The 20,268-nt window shown below is 36.2% G+C and overlaps 1 protein-coding gene across 1 annotated transcript in view; it reads right to left on the bottom strand.

Moving 5' to 3' along the window:
- Positions 1 to 1,787: 1,787 nt before the first annotated feature.
- The window catches only part of LOC124360817 (tyrosine-protein kinase hopscotch-like), a 31,573-nt gene continuing 13,092 nt past the window's right edge, over positions 1,788 to 20,268 (bottom strand). Inside the window, exons 5-17 of the mRNA XM_046814737.1 lie at positions 19,066 to 19,194; positions 18,342 to 18,463; positions 17,252 to 17,464; positions 16,164 to 16,288; positions 14,927 to 15,074; positions 13,594 to 13,741; positions 12,726 to 12,863; positions 11,700 to 11,779; positions 11,395 to 11,559; positions 10,339 to 10,482; positions 8,231 to 8,398; positions 7,018 to 7,187; positions 1,788 to 6,850 (exon numbers count right to left, since the gene is read on the bottom strand). Of these exons, the coding sequence (XP_046670693.1) occupies positions 6,529 to 6,850; positions 7,018 to 7,187; positions 8,231 to 8,398; positions 10,339 to 10,482; positions 11,395 to 11,559; positions 11,700 to 11,779; positions 12,726 to 12,863; positions 13,594 to 13,741; positions 14,927 to 15,074; positions 16,164 to 16,288; positions 17,252 to 17,464; positions 18,342 to 18,463; positions 19,066 to 19,194 (2,072 nt within the window). The 3' untranslated portion in view covers positions 1,788 to 6,528. The remainder of the gene's footprint in view (positions 6,851 to 7,017; positions 7,188 to 8,230; positions 8,399 to 10,338; positions 10,483 to 11,394; positions 11,560 to 11,699; positions 11,780 to 12,725; positions 12,864 to 13,593; positions 13,742 to 14,926; positions 15,075 to 16,163; positions 16,289 to 17,251; positions 17,465 to 18,341; positions 18,464 to 19,065; positions 19,195 to 20,268) is intronic.

Below are 20,268 nucleotides of genomic sequence, written 5' to 3'. Positions count from 1 at the left end.
GAACTGGCAGTTCATATCTTTTGGTTTTGTTCAAAATGCTAATATTTTATATTAATAATTTTCATTATACATTTATTGAGTAATTAAAAAAATTAACTAAACTAGAATCATAAATCTATTTAAAATAATTCAAACAGATTTTTGTGCTATTTTGTAACAATGTGCGTTCTATGTTTTTTTAATACGGAAAAAAAAATATTATTGAGCAATATCTACTCAACTTATTGTATCACAAAATCAGGCACGATGTTTCGTAAATGATGAATTACAAATAACAGTCCTGAACGTAGTATAATATTTCATATCAATTCAGACACAATTTAAGTAAAATTGACAATTATTATAAATATTTATGAACCAAATTTTACACAACTTTTAGTAACGATGTAACAGAAATTGTTTTACAAAGACTTACCAAATAATATTTTATAATACATAATTAATAAAGTCAATCAACTAGATAAAGGGACTAAAAGTGGCCACTTTAAGGATCTGCAAATGGTTAAATGGTTAGCTACCACTGATTTAACATTTTTTACATGTCTGATGGCCAGGTTTACATGTGCAAGCTAAAAAAAATACAATCTGAGAAGAAATTATCATTTCATATTTTTAACCCTCTTGGTACCATCCAATACTGACCTCCACCAAAACTAGCATGGCTGACGATTGATTTCGTTCTTAGGGTAAATTACTTTTACACTTACAAAACCAGCTTGTGTGCTTGTAAAATGCAAACTGGTTTTCGACTCCTGGACTCTAATAAAAGTAATTTGTTCTTTAAAACATTTTCTTTTAAGTCCTCCTCTGTTATACAATTGACACATGTTACACACATTTTACTCGCCTACAACCCGAAATTCACATATTTCTGAAAAATTTATTGAGAGCAAGTATTATAAAAAGTTATGTAAAGCTACAAAAATGTTTTAATCAACAAAAGGGTACTATTGTGCATTATTGTACACTGCAATCCAAGATGATAGTTTGAGGTTAAAATGGGTTAGAAAACAACGACTTTATTTATAATATTCCCTCTGGACAATTTTCGAGTTTTCGTTCAACTACGAGAAATATATGAAAATAGTCGTTAATTAATCTTTTACGTTTAACCCTTTGAACGCCAACGTCCAATTTTACAGGACGTTCAGGACATTTTTTTTTTAGGTAAGTCCATTTTTGGTATTCCTAAATTAAATTTTAAGGTAACTTTGTTATTTTATGTTAATTAGGCAGAGTTTTCAGAGAAAAATAGAAAATATTATGTTGATAGCTTATTAAATAATCAAACTGTGAATTCTTTTACTGAAAACTTGCAAAATGCCTTCAAAAGGGCTGGTGCACCCACTAGAAAAATATCTGGCACTTTTCAGTACACCTACTCAATAAACACTTGGCACTCAAAGGGTTAAATTTAAACACCAATTAGGAGACACAAAGTAGCAAACATTGCTGATACCTAGATACAGAAAAAACTTGTATAGAATTACACACACATATATGATAATATAGAATTACACATAACAAACAATGGTAATAGTTAATATAGAATAGACTATAATAACTTAAATAACAGTTAATCTTCTAAAACATTCAACAATTAACCTTCAATCATAACAGTGTTAAAACTGGAACAACTTAATATCTACAGTTTAGAATGGTGATTTACAATATTGACACCTTAAAGTAAATCTTGCACAAGGGAGTATGATAACTTAATGGCATCACTAGTGTATCACCCCTCACAACAAGTACAACAATTAAAAACACATAAAAGTGTGTGTTAGTTTAATTAACAAGTTTCAGTTGACAAAAACAATTTATACCAAAAATATCGATAGTCAGCAGCTGTGAACTTGTTCAGGAAATTGATGAAACACTTTTGAATCAGATGTTTTTTAAACGCACAGTACAACTTCATGTTTCAGTCACTAACAGTGTTTCTCAGGAAAACTCAGAACGGACATCGCCCAGACTCGAACCTTGTTAAGCTAATTAATGACTTGTACATTTGTAATCTAACAGAAAATATGAAAATTTTCTGGTATTTTGAATAATGAGTTACCGCTAATCGAAAGTTACACTGGCCATAAAAAGCTAATGGCTAGATTGAAAGATAAATTTTATGATTTTGAAGACGTTCATACAAGTGCTTAATGCTTGGCTCCCATTATCTTTGTAAAAAAGTTCAAATGTCATTCATCTCTTTCTTCTGTACCGTTAAGGTAAAGCTGATGACACTAATTTAGTTCACATTTTAAACAAGCAAATTATTCTCTAAAAACTATAACACTGCGTCTGATGAGAATTTGTGGATTTAGTGGGAAGAAGCACACGGTGGCAGATGCGTATCTGAAACAGGCTGGACTGTGCCAAAGCTGTGCACTTTTCGACACAAATGAGAAATTCAAGAACCCAACGCTGAAAGATGACTATCTGTGTCTTTTGATAGTAAAGATAGCGAGTTGCTGTGTTGAATGGTTTCCATTCCAATTAACAGTTGATGAGAGTGGCTGTGTCTTGTAAGTACAATACTGACGCTAATAACATCTTTTCATCGTGCAAAATCACTCAGCAAGGAATTTGGTCATCTCAGAGTGCAAATGATCCCATATTTTGATTGCTCTATTGCTCCCTGAGGCAGTTATATGGATATCTCTGGATGGAATAAGACAATCACTGGAGCTGTGGGAACTGAGTGAGATAGGCCACGTGTGGCTTGGGTGAATAAAAACGATTTGTTGAATAAAGACTTTGACTGAATAAAGGTAGGATGGAAAACAGCATGGTTGTCCCAAAAAGGTTTGCATCAATAGTAACTACTAGTAGTTTTTTGTTTCTCTACCACTACATCGGGAATTTTTGTTTCATGACTATAAGGTAGGAGTACAAAACACCAATGTCACATAAAAGGCTTCACCAAGTCTGCATGAGAAATATCAAGCGTGTAGCTACTTGTGTCACATATTAAAATATCATATGACAGTACACTGTTTGTTTACAAACTTATTTTTTCTGGAACTTTCTTGTTGCCATTGTCGTTACCCATAAGACCGAAAACAGGTACACTAATGCTCAGCCAAATCCTTTGGGGAAACACGCTCCATCATCGGACTCAATGTTGCCTACACATATATGCAGCTTCATGCAAAAGTTACAAGTCAGTCCGGTTTCGAGATATCGTGTGGACAGTCTCAAAATAAAATTTATACTTTAGTGATAGACTTCGCTGACGCTCAACCAACTAGATCAAGTGGAGTGATTTGTTTACTGGTAAAATGATGTTTTAGTGACAATATTTGTGCTCAAAAGAAGTGATTATTCTTTCCCACTGCCAGCAACATATAAGGAAAAAATGGAACGCAGGGAAAGGGATTATAATAGATGCCAGATTGCAAAAAGTATGATGTGACCACAATACTGATCCTCTGATTTCAATTCACTAACAAACAAGGGATGGCTGGATGGACTAATTGACTCCTAGAAAAACTAATGTAACTGCTAAGGTCCTGGAGGACCAACTGTCCTGTGGTCCGAGACGAAATTCTGCACCAAAGGATTATTCCTTATACCCAAGCACCAAACGGTATAGCATTATGGGAAGGATATCCAAACACATTTTGAGCTGCAGACATTTTACTTCATGTACAAGGTAGGAGGACGCTACACCATGTGTCGCTTAAAAGATTTCACTGAAGATTCACGCAAAATTTCAAGTCTCTAGCTCATTTCTTTCTCAAGATGTTCTGTAGACGTATAGTTATTTAGACTTTATACAGAAACGAAATTTTTACATCCCCCCTTCCCCCTGCCAAGATAAAAGAGAAACTGTGTCGGACTACTGAGCGATAGGCTTCAATGACGCTCAGCCAAATTGCATGGTTGGACATGTACCATCATAAAACTCATTCTTGTCTATGTAGAGATCAACTTTCATGCAAAATTAAAAGTCTACAGATGATCCTGAGATATCTTGCCAAGTAATAGATAAATATTTCTGTTAATTGGGTTAGGTTCATAGCAGTGTTTAAATAATACAAGTTTTGTAAGGTAGGGAGGTTACTACAACACGCAGAAATCGAATCTTGTCATCTAACATTGACTTTCCACTCTATTATTTTTACTTTTTACTGAGTGAATAAGCTACAATTATTGACATGTCATATGATTTACTTACTCTGCTATTTTCTCATTGCCATTGTGGTTACCTCGGTTCTGCATAAATAGGAATCAAGATTCAAGCAAAATTTCAAATTGTGTGGACAGACAAACAGATAGACAGACGGATAGAAATGAATTCCAGCCTCACAAGTGGTAAGCTTTGCTAACGCTCAGCGAATGAGACAAATGTAGACCTAACTTACAAATGTTAATTAAGTTTAAGCAGACACATGCAAAACATCAGAGGATGGGATGCTTAAAGAAATTCGCAGCACAGGCTCTGAGTGTCTGAAGCTCTGTCATCTGAGAGCGCTAAACAAACCTATAAACAAGGTGCCTTTTGATCCGCAAAATCAAAATAGGGAAAGCTATTACAAAATTTTAAATAAGATGTAAAAACCTTTCCAACTGTTAAGCTAAATTCATATCATTAATTTTGACACATTGGTAAAAAAGTATCTTTTCAAAATCCTGCAAGTTTTTTGTTTTTTTTTTTAATATAGACTTTGTATGCCGTACAATATTATGCACATTTATTTAAAAAATAACTTAAGATGGAGAATTAAAACTAGAAGTAGTATTATAGAGGTAGCTTACTAAATATTAACTTATTTAACTCAGGTAAACATGCTGCACAAAATACACAGTGCACAATTCTTGTCAAAGAAAGGAGTTTTCTCCCTAAGTATTAAGGCTTAAGTGCTTAGCTTATTTATAAAAATCTCAAAAGTTGAAATAAAATATAAATGGGATTTTTCCTTTTTTCAATTTTTGAATTTCTGTTTTCTTACAATAATTATAGTGTTCAAAGTATAATAGTATGAAACTTAATTACAATGCTATTCAGATCAATAATTATTATTACTGATTAATTATTATTAATTTTAACTGAGGTGAATTGTTAAAATAAGTAAGAATTGGTTGCATATTTCAACCTAGCTCCCTCTCAAAAGTGATCCAGTTGTATAACAATCAAGTGTTAAGTCCTAAATTTCGTCCTAAATCTTATTAGCGTATGTAAATGCAAACATTTTTTTATCAACTTTTAACAATGTATTTATGTATAAACTTTTAATGTACAAATGTATCACAGGGTGAAACGATGTAAGTAAATTTACAAGAAAATACATTTAACACCTAATGTATGTCTTTGGCTAGAAAAAAATGAAATACATGCAAAGTTTGAGCACAACGATGAAGCCTTCAATACAGCTATGTATGAGCATGTGTTATGAGAGAACAGTACAGTCGCATTTATTCTCCGTCAACATGTAGATGATGTTGGATAGGTGAATACATCGGATATGAAGGAAACAACTAAAATAACGCTAATACCATACAAAACTTTTACTTTTTAATCATACGAAACAGCTGACACCTTTGCTAAGATAGGCTCTGAAAGCTTTTTGATAGGGCCAGAGCCGGGCTGTGGAGTAGCCTTTTCCTAAATGATCGGGAATAGGCGATTAGATTCAAGATCTGGAGAAAATCCTTAGGCAATCAAAAAATTTGTATCCCTCCATATGCAAAAGGATGGTTGAGACTCGTAGATCTAAGCAAGGAGGATATATACGACTTGTACTATGGATGCTGACAGGACATGGCGCTCTTAGGAAACATCTGATGAAGGTGGGTCTAAGCTGGACTGATGAATGCAGACTCTGCAGAAAGGCACAAGAATCAGAGGGCCGGTTAAACTGTCCTGCCACTTGCAAAACCAGAAAAAATCTTAAGAGCTTGTCTTCTCAGTCCAAAGGATATCAGAGAATAGGTGCCCTCAAATCTCATAGGCTGTTGTAAAAGCCTCAGGTTCTGAAAGCCTAAAACTTAAGTAAAGGAGGCGAAAAGGTCCTTTCAGGACCACGTTCAGAGTCTTTAACTCTTTCCCTCAAATAAGAAAAAACCAAAACCATACAAATTTGCATTTCAAGAAAAAAACAATTATGATCTGATATAGACTGCAACTACTGAAATGCATTCATGAATTGTATGTTCGTTTGTAAATACTATAGAGTAAATGCACTTTATGCTAAACATTGAGGAATAGAACATGTTTTACGCTCTGTTTTTGTTTTTATTTAGCTATGATTTAGGACCCCATTATAAATCTTAAAATGGTATATAAAGAAAACGAGGTACTTCATCGAATTTACCTCATTAAGAAGTACAAACAAAAGATAAGTTGTATCAATAACACTTAATGAGAGCTTCAGTGACTTGACAACAGTATTAAGGGGATTAGGCACAATATAAATCAATTGTTCTAATTGGTAGAACTTTAGGCCTTTGCAATTCAAAAGACTGTGTTCATTGAGATTAAATAAATGCGACTGTACCATATTTCAGTTTGAAGAACAAACAAACGTACTAAGCAGCGCACAAGTACGTAGAACGTAGCTGTTCAATAGTCTGAGCCATTGCACGGAAGGTGGGTCTGCTATGAGAGTCTTGTAGCCAGCAAGGGTAGACAATTGTGACGTAGATGTGTTGAGGACAGGCGACGGGGCAGGGCAGCCTCACTCCCGCTTCCAGGGCTGCCAACAGCTGGGCCTGGTCGGTGCTGTCCTCCGCCAGTGATGGCAACTGGGGGTCTTGTCCCAGCGAGAACATCTCAAACAGTGTGACGCCGTAAGACCACATGTCTGAGCGTGGGGAGAACTTGCCGTCCCGCAATGACTCGGGAGCGTACCTGCACATACGGACTTGCTCAATCAAGATCGTGCGAGTCAGCCACTAGGTAATGTAGAAGTTAGTAGTGATTCACCAGTATCTTCGACTCAATGGTGCTATAGTTTGGTTAATTTTCTTCTTATTAAGGTATTCTTATTCTTATATACCTATAGCTAAACTACTTACCACTTGATGGGGAGCTCCCGGCTGGTCTTGAGGATGTAATAGTCGTTGCTGCCCATCACCTGAGCCAGCCCAAAGTCCGAGATCTTGACGTGGGAATCGCTGGCGACCAGGATGTTGCGAGCAGCAAGATCTCGGTGGACTATGTTCTTGTGGCCGAGATAATCCATTCCCTGAACACAACCAACCAGAATAGATCATTAATTAAAAATACAATATATGTGGTAAACGTAATACTGCATAGCGAAAAGTTTAATATCTTTACTACCAATAAGCACTTGTTATGTCCTGATCAATCACATTTTCGGACTACCAAAGGCATCCCTATTGGCTAGTATTTGTTGTAGGCAAATCCCCCTTGAAGGTGGTGGAAACACTATTTTATCAAAAAAGGTACATTTTTAGACTGTCACTATGAGGGTCAAATCCTTTATATGAAAATACAATAAAATCATTAACAAGCTGACGGAGGAGTAAGGAAGAATCGTCAAATTTGCATAAATCAGTTGTGGATTCTGCACTATGAAAATGTCAGCTTTCAATTATGCAGTTTCTTATGGACAAGCATAGTGTTCTTTCATGCTGTAACAGTGGTGTAACTAAGGGGGGAAGATGGTGATAAAACCTCCAATCGGATCACACCACGTCGAGCGTGGCTGCTGCTTGGATGGGTCACCGCTGAGCGATCTTGTCCTTGCAAGCAGCCCGCCTGCCTGGCCATTCATTGGTGGTGGTTCGGAAGTCACCTTTAAGTCATTGGTCCTCAGGTTAAGTGTTAGAGAGGACTTCTTAGCCCTAACTTTGCCTGGTAAAATAAGGCATCTTTACTTTACTTTACACCAAATTATTTGAAATACAGCAGTTAAATGTTTCATTTTGAATTTAGCCTATCTAATTTATTTAGATTTATTCCATACCCCCGATGTGGTGTGCTCTTCAATCAGATTCATTCCCCCCCCCCCCAAGCAAAGTCCTAGTTGCGCCACTATGCTTGAGCATCCTTCATGTTCACCTAATTTTCTTCTATATCATATCTATCTGTTTTCAAAACTAAAATGTACTTGAAGAAAACACATTATTAATAAGTAAAACAACCAAAGGCACATAGTATGTGGTTATGGAAATTACAGGTTAGTTAACTGCGTTGGCCGATAAACTAAATTTCTCACGCCACTCTCGCCACACCTCACACACGTGCACACTTGCCTAACCTCACCTTGGCAACGTCCAGAGCAAACTTGAGCAGATGCTCGGGCCGCAGACGGTCTCGGTTGATCTTGAGGTAACACTGGAGGGAACCGTGAGGGATGAACTCCATCACTAGGCTCACTTCCGGCTCACTGATCACAGCCTTGATCTCTACAATGTTCTCATGTTTCAGGCGCTGCAGACAAACAACACTGTCATCAGTCTCACAAATAATCTCGTACAAAAACAAAACGTTTTGAAAACTAAAAAAAACCGTGGTTTAAAAACTGGATAAAATATTAAAAGCTTATTACAATTTTGTAACCATGTGACCAACCAACACATTCTCATCATTTAAAATTATAATTACATTTCACAACAAAAAATCTATTTTAAAACTTGTACCTGACACGTTTTTGTAAAAATCATATCAACTTGAAAGATACTTATTATATTATGCTATTTAAAACCTTCCAGTTGGACCTACCACTGGGAACAGCAAAAAACCGATGTGTCACTTAAATCTGGGCAACCTTATGTATGTCCAAGAGCGGCACATCACTAACCGCAAATGTCGAAATTCTGGGGTTCAAGGGCAGTTCGATAGGTCTAGTCTACTGCGGGAGATGACTATTGGAGTTGGTGGGGTTTGTCCCCTAACTATCAGAGGTTCTTGCTAGCCTCAACAAGGGTGTGCCGCCCCCTGCCTGCTTTGACTTGAGAGGCTGGTTCAGAGTTGGCCTCCCCTTCTTCCGGGGAGACATGACTTTGAGATTTAATGCCCTAATTCTTCCTCATGGATCTCGATAGGAGGCGGCTCCTACTCCCTAACCTTACCCATCCTGAATATCCTGTCACTCCGGAAGCAGTGCTAAGGTTCTTATAAGACTAAGTGCAATTTATAAGCTTCTTGTACTAAGAGAACAAAAAAATATATATTAAACTAACATGATAAAAAGTATAGTAACATATTAATGCTTTCAACGGCAGTGAAACGCACAAGAAAAACTTTTGTAAAAAATCTTAAGTTGTTTACAACATATCAAAGGATATTCTATTGGTTGGCATCGTCCGTTCTCATCATTCATTAAAGTACTCATATGGTTGAAAAACCATCAGATTTATATACAATACCATTGTAAACCTAGTAAACAGCTGATGTCTATATTTCTTCCATTATGTTGTAATGTCAATGACAGTCACTGAGAACTAGTGATGATCACTGCGTTCATCCGTGAAAATTGTAACTAATGCTATTTTTGTTGACAGTGCTTGTTTTTGATTTTATAATTGTTTTGAGGTAAATATATCACATTTATTGATTTACATTTCTTTAGCTATATTAGGTCCTCAATATTACATTGTAATATAATTGTTGTGTTTTATGCTATAATTTTAATGTTAAAATTTTTGTTTTTATGGTAGAAAATTATCATTTTCAAGTACTATTACCAGTTTGTCAATAGTTTCAAAACATCCATATAAAAAGCTGTACATTTTTAAAAACTAAAATAACAAATTTGGAACACTTTTTGATATCTTGGAGTTTTAATTTATTCATATAACTATCTTTTCTATGTATAACTCTCATCACTTTTTTATTTTTACTACTAGTGTTTATAACTTTGACTTACAAGGAAAGTTTGAGATATTTACATTAAGGATTTATATGATACTGTATAGTATACTTTAGCTCATTGTGAACAAAATGATAGCAAATATATGTAGGTATACAGTAAACAAAGATTTTTTACACATTTTACAAGTCTGTAAATTGCCCAAAAACAGCTTGCTGGTTTAGAGAAAAATCAACTGCAAGTTGTACGGTTAAATCTACACATTACTTTGGCTAAAAGTTTTGTATTGAAAGTGTCATAATGTTTTCCTTACAACACAAAAAACCTGGCTGAACACGATTTAGAATTACTAATAGAGTTGGCACTTCAGTGAAAAATAACAACTGATACTTTTCACCCAGAAATATCCTACATCCTGAACTCTAAATGTCTTGGAAAAATTGAGAATTTCATAACCTTTCAACAACTAGCAACAGACTCGGACATTTTTGTATGTGATTGTTCAAATACTTTTACTGACAATGACGTGAAACAACGAAGAGACTAAAAGTGAACCTACTTTCATGATATCGATTTCCCTCTCAAAGTCTTGACGGTTGGCGCTAATGCTGTCAGCCTTCAGTCTCTTTACAGCCACCAACTGCGGCTCGCAGTCCTTGTCCAGCTGCTCCAAGGACCCTCGGTACACTTCTCCGTAGAAACCCTGTCCAAGTAAATCGTTGAATTTCAGATTCATTAGTAGCACATACGTGAGATAGTCATAACAGCTGTTTACTTTCAGGAATGAATTTGTCTTCTTCAAAAAGCTGTAAAAAATTGTAAATTTACTCCGGCTCTTATAATATTATGAAAACAAGAAATAATATTTGGTAACTAACGGATTAAAGAACAATGTTTAAAAACATCAAGTGTAAGTTGTTCAGGAAGAGAAAAACATTGAGAGCAATAGTTTGTCTAAAGGAATAGAATAGAATATATTTATTTCCATCTTTTGCATTTACATTACATAACAAGACGACAACTTGGAAAAGAAATAATAACCACCATTTACCAGTATTCGGTGGTTATTTTTGTAATTTAATTATAATATAATTACAACTTAAAGTAGTCTTCCACAATACATTAACATTTTAATTTTTCAGCGTATGTAGTGCATACTAACTAATAATAATAAAAATAAGTAGCTAAGAGAAAATAAGGTACATATTTAATAATTACACCTATTTTACAATTACAGCGCAGTTGGAAAGAAAAAGATTGAAATGCATACATTAAAAAATACAACAATTTATAACGAGATAGATTAATACTAGATTAGATCATAAGCTGAACAGACAAAGTTAGGAGGCAATAGACAGTAAAATACCTAAATCGTCAATATTATTTAGCCAAATTTTTACCTTTTTGCAAAACAATTTAAAGTTAGCAATTTGTTTTATATTATCAGGTAAAAGATTGAAGCATTCTGGGTGTAAGTATACAAATTTTTTTACAAAAAATTATCTGTTTACGTTTTGTCTTACAAAAAAAGGAATCATTTCCCTCTGTGGTTTCTGCCTTTTAAAGGAAATAAAACTTTATTTTTGTCAATAATAGAGTCTAGTGTTTGACAAACCTGACCAATCCTGCCCTGGAGAACAACATTGCAGTCTGCCTCCAGTTCGAAGATGCACTGCAGCGAAGATACGCTGTCCAGAGTGTTGGTGTTGGTAGAGAAGTCCAAGTGAGAGAATCCTGTAGACATATCGGGCGAATGGCTGTCCGAGACCTGGTTTAGCTCCTGGACAAAAGAACCCACTGTCATCAATAACAGTTCAAACCTCATCTTATTTTCTTAGTCTACTCTTCATAACTGCTAAATTTTAAAACACAAGTCTGAAAGGAAATTGCTATAAGCGAAAGCTAGTTTGATAAACTTACTTGTGACGTTGCCAGTAGCCAAGAGCTCTCTCCCCACTGCTTGCTGAAATCTATCAGATTTTCGGCATTGCTGCTGTCCACTGGAAATGGCAAAATATTTTAACTCTTTCACTTGTAATTCTCTGTTTATATGAGGTTTGTCTGAAAAGTATCCAATATCCCTTTGCTGGCTGATTATCACGCAACTGATCGTCTCAGATCGGTTATTGAGGTGGAAAGACACCCTTCCAAGAAGGCCACCAGGATTTTGCTGCTCTCCTTCCTTCACACCTTATTAGCATATGAAACATTATTCTATGCTTGTGTTCCATTCCAATATGATTTAATGCCTTGAGTAAAGAATTAACATGAAGTTTTGCCAGAAATATAGCCATTCTGCTTCAGAAGTAATCTCTACGGTACAAACAGTTTTTTATGGAAGGTTTAAGGATCATACTCAGATAAGATTAGTTCAGACAATTCAAATATGGCCACATTTGAGAAGAGACTTGGCAGTCAGACATTAAGTCCAGACATCTTGCACACATTGAATGTGTTTGTGGGGCAATTGACGAAAGACAATCTTAGCATTTGAAATCCGCAGTTTGCAAATCTTTACATGAGTATTGAATATGTACCGTATTTCTGGATTTCTAGCTATTGCAGGCCTGCCAGCTATTTGATTTACTTTACTCATAAATTCAACATCAAAAGCTTTGCGTATAACAGAGATCATCTTTGAAACAGATTAGCCCAGTTTCTGCAAACTCTTTGCTCAAGACTTTGGTCTTAGAGAAATACGATGGTACCATACTATAATAACAAGTGAAACAGAGTTGCTCTCTGTTCAGATTGGGTGGAGTGCAGAGAATGCCTGACGGCGATATCGGAAGGGTCCTCCCTTCCTCCATCCTCCATCCTCGTAACTTATCCAAGATGGTTGATCACGTAATAATTTGCCAACAAAGAGATACTTTTCAGAGTAATTCAATTTACAGCTAATTCAACTGAGAAGTATGGGGCTGCTATCCATAATATAGTACTTACTGGACAGCTCGGATATGATGGTAGACTGGGAGGAAGACACAGAGAAGCTGACAGTGTCTGCTTTGCTGTGAGTTTGCGTGTGACCATGATTCCTAGGGAGTGCCACAGCATAGGAGTGCATCCGGCGAGAGTTGAACACTGGAAATCAACATGTATGTTCAATAACACAGTGTATTAAAAATAAGATCCCAGAAGGGTTCACTTCTAGCTGCTTTATACCTGCAAAGTGGGTACAAAAAGAACAGGTGTTGTCACCTTCATACAAGCAATCCCATGGATGTCCAAGACCAGCAAATCACTAACCACAACTGTCAAGATATTAGAGATACAGAAAATCATGTTGGATGTAATATCCTGATCTTTCCGTGTATTTAAATCCTTCAATGCCTCTCCTGCACAAAATATTCCCACCTCTTTATTGTCACTAGTAATGCTACTTATGATCAGTCCTTAAGAAACAGAAATCTGGTCTTAACTTGACACATTTATTTATAAAACAGAATTTATATTCTTGCACCCTTCTTTTCAACTCCTTACTTGAAGAATGTTGCTGATAGGAAATTTCTGGGAGAACTTAAAAACATTTCGTGTTTTGAGAGAATACTACAGTGTCCTGAAATACATAGAGGAACAAAAAATGTAAACTAATTTGATTATTTGTGTTTATTCCTGCTTGATTTAAATCATTGTTACTGTACAAATAGTACGTAGACTAGTAATGTCCCTTAACGAACGCCCATGCATATTATGTTTTGGCATTAAACAAATCGAGTAGTGAGTATCTAGAAACACGCACAAACATGCTCACACACAAACAAGTCCACACACGCTTTCATCTGCCTTCGCTAAGGCTCGATGTGAATGTTACCTTGGTAGAGCAAGTGGTTGATATCTCTCATGGCTTCTTGTGTCTTTTTGCGTCTCTGAGGATCAAGGGTCCAACACTCCATCATCAACCGGTAGAGATCGGACGAACATCTTTTTGGCTGAGAAAGACGTTTCCCACTCAGGTAGTACTGTCCACAGACAAAACCAGTTCATTTCAATTGTAGAATCATATTCGATTTTTCATAACTCTAGATACACTCCTAGAAAAATAGGCTTGAAACATCCAAAAATGTCCAGAAAGACATTGATATTTGTCACGTTTGTGGTATTTTTTTGTATCCAGTGAATGTTTGGTTATTATAATGGGGTTTTCTATAATTTAACATTAAAGCTTTTAAATGGGTTTCATTTTCAAACCAGAATTGGTTTCACTTCTAAGATCTGAGTTAGGTCACAACAGAACAGTTTTATACATTTAAAAACAACATTAATACAATTTTATTAATACAAACAAAGGCTGTTATATTTCAGCTAAATTTAAGGTATTGATTATAAAGATTCATGTAAACAAAAATTTCAAGAATTTCATATTATGACAGTTTAATTGTGTATAAACTGTTGCTTTATATGGTTACGTCAAACAATTTAACACATCAAAACATCCACCAATATAACACAAAGTACGCAAACAATATTGTAACAAAAAACTGACTTCCAAACCAAATTCATTAGCAACATTATCCCTTGGACCAAAATTATGGAATGGACTGCCAAATAGATTAAGATCACTGCCATTTGGTATTTTCAATAATTATTGGTATTTGATTATCGTTGATCTTATAAAATTCTTTTAACTGTGTTGTAAAGGTTTTAATTAATTAATTAATTTGTTATAATTTATTTTTTATTTATTTAATGTATTGCTTCTTTCAAATTGCTTTCAGTGCCCTTAACATTGAAATGTACAATGATATGTTTTCAATGTAACAATATATGACAAATTGCCATGTAATCTTTACCAGTAATAAATGAATATCATTGAGTAACAAATATCTAAAAATTACAGTGAAAATCATTTACAAGTTTAACTTAATCTAAAAATACACCTACAGAGAAATGAATGGACAAATAAGCAGACAAAATTATGAACTGTTTAGCTTTCAGTTATGGAACATTCAGTATTATGAAGTTTGTTCGGATAATTTTTAGATACACTTATTTTGTTTAACTGCCTACCTACTTCATGAAAAACATTCAAGTTTTACAGTTTAAATTGCATCAAAAGATTGAATAAAGGTTTTAGTCATGTTTGGCCATTGTTTTGACATAGCTTGAACGAGAACTTGATGCATGAACCAAAAAACTGAGATTACCTTCTTCAAGTCGGGTTCTGACACAGAAGGATGTTGGCCCTTAGAGAAGATCTCCCACAGGGTTGTACCGAAAGCCCAAACGTCCGATGCTGTTGTTTTGTGGGTGTTGTCCTTCAGTTGGTAGCACTCCGGTGCCAGCCAGTGAATGCTGCAACAGGGCACAATGGTTACTTCAGTAGTATTTATGATTCTACACATAAAGCAGCTATGGTGGGAAGGGCTGATTCAATGCGAATTTTGAGATTAGCTCCAGTTCACCTTCCTCTTACGCGCAGCATCTGAAATTCGATGCTGTTGCAGACTTGACTCCTGAAATCTGAAGTCATGTTCGTCTGAAGAAATCTAAAAATAGTCGATGACAAATAACAAAGACACTTAAAACGAACCCCTGCATCGTTTTTACATCAGAGACACCCAGACTACAAAAAGTAGCGCAATATGAATGAAGAGGTATTCTCATTGACTCATCAGGTGCACAGTTGAGCGCACTATGATGTTGACTGACACAATCCCAAAGTTAGGCTGCACTAAAGGCACTTGATACCTGTTCGTTTGACTCAAAAGCAGTCTGGGAGTGTAAGAATGCTCTAGCTGAGCTGGCAACGAACAACAGAGTAACACTCCGTTGGGTACCGGGTCATGAGCGCATTCATGGAAATTAAAAAGCAGACATCCTATGTGAAGCTTATAATAAATAAAATTTTAAAAAATAAATAAAGTAGCTAAGGTGGGAAGGGTTGATTCCACATGAAAGTTGAGTTAAGCTGTAGTTCACCTTCCTCTTAGTGCAGTGTCTTGAATCCGATGATGTTACAGACTTGACTCCTGAAATCTGGAGTCAAGTCCGTCTGAAGAGAACCAAAAATAGTCATTGATGAAGATGCTCAAAACGAACTCATTACATCGTTTCGACATCAGAGATCGACAATCAATTGTGCACCAGATGAGACAATGAGAATACCTCTTACACTATATCTTGCAGTCTAGGTGACTAAACAATGCAACGAGTTCATTTTGAGCATCGTCATCGACTGTTATTGGATCTCTTCAGACGGACATGACACTATATTTCGGAAGCCGAGTCTGTAACAGCATCAGGTTCCAGATGCTGCACTGAGAGGAAGGTGACTTGGAGCTCAACTCAACATTCACAGTACTTTAGGTGTTATATATCTAAGAGATAACATTGTTTGGGATTTCATTGAAATCTCGCAATATCCACGTGTATGATACTCACTCATTGTTGGTGTACTGCCTGGACAGTCCCGAGTCGGCGAGTCGCACCACGAAAGATGAGTCAGTGTGAGCTGCCACCAACAACTTGTGACAACGGACATTACCGTGGACCACTCCTGCTTCCTCCTGCACAGTGAAACAACACTTACTGTCTATTACATTGTATCGCATAACAGATCCTATGGATTAAAAAACTTTTCATTCAGACTTTCAATTAATATTTTTTTCTTATTTCCGAATTTTGTTTCACTTTATTCTTAGTCTCTATTACAAATTAATACTACATAAATTTCAAAACAAATGGTGAAATGCCACATCTGGATTATTTTAGTACCAACATGTTGTTTGCAAAACTCACTGTATTAACTCTTTGAATGCCAAGAACCGATGTGATCGGTATACAGGTATTTTCAAAAAGTACGAAGTGATCTGCTTTTCGAATATTTATTATTCTGTTACTAAATGTTGCACATGGCATTGTACTTATTCTCATTTTATGCATAATACGTCAAATAAACATAGATTGTCTATCTTGATTTGATTTTTTACAGCTGGTAAAAGCTATTTACCAAATACGAGAGACAATTTTTATGCAAGTGCAGATTTTCAATATTTTCACTAATATATAACGGAAGTCATACTCAGTATTACAGATACTTACTTTTTTTGAAACTTTGTAAGTTATTCTTGCTCTTACTTACATATGAAAAAAATTAAATAGTTGCACATAAATAAGATAAAAAAAATTTAATTTTGTTGTATCAAATGTATTAGTATCCTTTATGTTGATTTTAGTTTAAATTTTTTACTTTCCATACAAAAATATCCATAAAACTCAGAAAACTGTGTTTTGAATTCAACCAGACTACAAAAGTATATAAAGGCCTACCTACTATAATATACTATATACTGCTTATTGGGGCACAAAAGTAAACTCAAATCTAGCATCGGAAACATAATTAATTCAACAATTAATCGAAAAAAAACGTAATCCAATGTTTTATACTTATGTACAATTAATCAAACTAACTAACTAAATTAGTGTTTCGAGAAACTGACACCAATATTTGTCGTTGAACTTGTACTAACCAGATTCCACAGCGCAGTGGCCAAATAATTGGCTGCCTCTACCAAGTCCACCTCTTTAACGTGCATCGATTGGTGGCGAAGGTAGGAGTCTAGAGGTCCCAGTGGAAGCAGCTCCATCACCATGCCCAGGGGACTGTTGAGAGTGATACCGTACAGTCTCACCAAAGCGGGGGAATGGACAGATGCCCACTGTCCCAGCAGCTCCAGCTGTTCCTGTAACATTGTGTCTTCCTGTAATCATCTAACTCACTGTTCCTCATGTATAAATGAAGCTTCATGCACAATTTCAAATCTATAGGTCAGTACGTTTTCGAGATACCGTGCGTACAGATACACAGACAGACAAATGAAATTTTTCCATCCCCTCAACTGATAGGCTTTGCTCGGGAACCCAATAATTATCTCTGTACATCCTTTTACTTTGCAGTGATTTAGCCATTTTTACAACAGCACACGACTTGTTTGTCTCACTTTTTAAGTTTTCGAGGACTTATGCCATCCCAGAAGTATACCATGAGAACAACCAATTTACTGTTTCAGCAGCCTCTACAAACCGCCGAAAACAACCAATAAGGTTCTCACCACCCTTGTGCAGACTACCAAAGAAGGTGTAGCGCTGCCTTGCTATTGCAGGACAGTCAAAGAACAGATGTTCACCAGTTTCCTCCTCCCGATCACACATTCTACAGAGCGGATCCTCCCGGAAAATGCAGTCTCTGTGAAGATATTTCCTTATGTGACCATGTTCTGTGGTCAGGCAACTGCAGGACCATTCTAATCATTCTCAGACCCGGATGCAGTCTCCACAATGTCTACTATGAAGTTTTTTTTAGTGACTACGGTATACTATAATAGAATTTTTCAAAAATAGCCAACAACAGCTTTTTTCAATCAGCTGACCCAATACATAGCATGAAATCTAGCATCAAATTGTGTATCCAATATCTCAATAGATGTCACAGAACCCATAAAAATACGGATTACACAATATAATTCATTAAACAATGTTAATTGCATAAAATTATGAGATCTGCACTAACAATGTTAAACAAACTTACATTATGAAACTATGCATCATGTAAATACTTACCTCTACTTTGTGGTGGTCGGATTTGAACACTTTCAATGCTATATCAATCTTTTTCTTCTTTTTCCTCCGCCAAACCCCTCTATACACCACAGATATCCTGCCTTGGTGCTCTTTGGTATGACCTTGAAAATTATTACAACTATTGTTAGTTATACACTTTTTGTGGTATATCGCTAAGTTTTTTTTAATTTTTAGGGGAAATTTTCCTATTTACCTGAGAGACAGTAAATATCTTCTTAGTTACATGTGTTGTAAATCTTATCTAGGGAAAATGTAAAAAGAAGAGGTTTTTGGCAACAATTTGAGCATAGAACACCTTTTGTTTCCTCAAAAACGCTCCCATTACCAAACACAAAATTTCAATTCAATTTAAATATGTTTTATTCTTAATTGACAAGAAGTACAGAGGATAGTGTTACTAATAATATAAAATACATAACAATAAAACTACATCATATAAAAACTTTACAAATTAATAAAGTAACTTTGTAATTTAGCAGTTCGTCGATTTACGTTCATATTAGGGGACATGATATTATTAATTTATATTTAATATTATTAATTGATTTAAAAAGTGCAGATTACATTATGGTACATATGGTTGATGCCTTATTTAGTACTTGTGGTTTCAACAAAAACGTCCTTAGCACGCTTGACTAAGGCTCTTCGGCATCTAACCACAATTGCAAGTAGAAGACTACTTATAGTGGATTTTAGAAGTTACCTTTGAAGAGTTGCAGTTCTTTGGGATCTATGAAATGTGTGACACACGGTAACGTCTGGGACACTTCGTCTTCGTCAGCAGCGTCAAAGTTCTCCTTCTCCAGGCGGCAGAGCAGCAGTGGCGATACGTCTGTAAAATATATTTGTGTAGGCAACAATATAAGAGGAAATGTTTTACAACAAGGCGTTTTAAAGTTGCAGTATTGAATTGGAGGCCATAGAGGTTTAAAATAATGTTTTACATATATATATTACCTAAGCAATAGACAAAGTGTCCAACAATGTCAATGTGAGTTGACTTGTATTGCTCTTATATAAACACTTAACACACTAAATGTTAGCAGCAAAATTATTATGATATGTTTGTAAGAGGTTAGCCTGGAAGAAGCTCTGCACCGATATTGACAGTGTGCAGGGCTGTGCAAGGCTACAAAAGCTATTAGCAAAGAATCCCATCTCGCCGCTTGGTAGTCTCAAGGACGATAAAGGTGTTTACATTACTGAACCGGAAGGAGTTCTAAAAGTTATGATGGGAACACACTTCCCGGACTGTATTGTTCATAAGGGTGATCAACCACCCGACAGTGAGGGGAGACATGCGGGCCGTGCCACCCATTTGCAGCGGAGTCTGGGGCACCGTATTGTGACCTTCAGAAGGATTGAATGGGCTATCAACTCTTTCAGTCCTTACAAAGCTCCTGGGGGTGACGGGGTGAGACCGGTTTGCTTGCAGCGGGGGTTGGATATTCTCCTTCCCCAGCTGTGCAGACTGTTCAGAGCCTCCGTGGCTCTCAGGTACATCCCACTATCCTGGAGAGTGTCCAGAGTGGTGTTCATACCGAAGCAGGGGAGGGCGGGCATGGATCGGCCGAAGTCTTTCAGACCGATATGCCTGTCCTCCTTGGAGAAAATGGTTGCCAGGTTTGTTTGGGAGGGAGCTCTTTTGGAGCGACCTCTACATCCTAACCAGCATGCCTACACTCCAGGAAGGTCATGCGACTCGGCCCTGCATCAATTGGTATGCAGGATTGAGAAGACGCTGGCGGCAAAAGAGGTAGCCATAGGAGTCTTCTTAGACATTGAAGGAGCCTTTGACAATACAGCCACTCAGGCGATTATCAATGCGGTCTCAAGACGTGGTGTTGATGGTCAGGTGTGCGGATAGGGGCCTTGCTTACGGACTGGGTTGTTGTTACAACCCTCA

The sequence above is a fragment of the Homalodisca vitripennis genome, chromosome 4 (assembly GCF_021130785.1).
Source record: "Homalodisca vitripennis isolate AUS2020 chromosome 4, UT_GWSS_2.1, whole genome shotgun sequence".
Classification (NCBI taxonomy): domain Eukaryota; kingdom Metazoa; phylum Arthropoda; class Insecta; order Hemiptera; family Cicadellidae; genus Homalodisca; species Homalodisca vitripennis.
The sequence above is the reverse complement of the archived record's forward strand: the minus strand, read 5'-3'. Positions and strand labels throughout refer to the sequence as shown.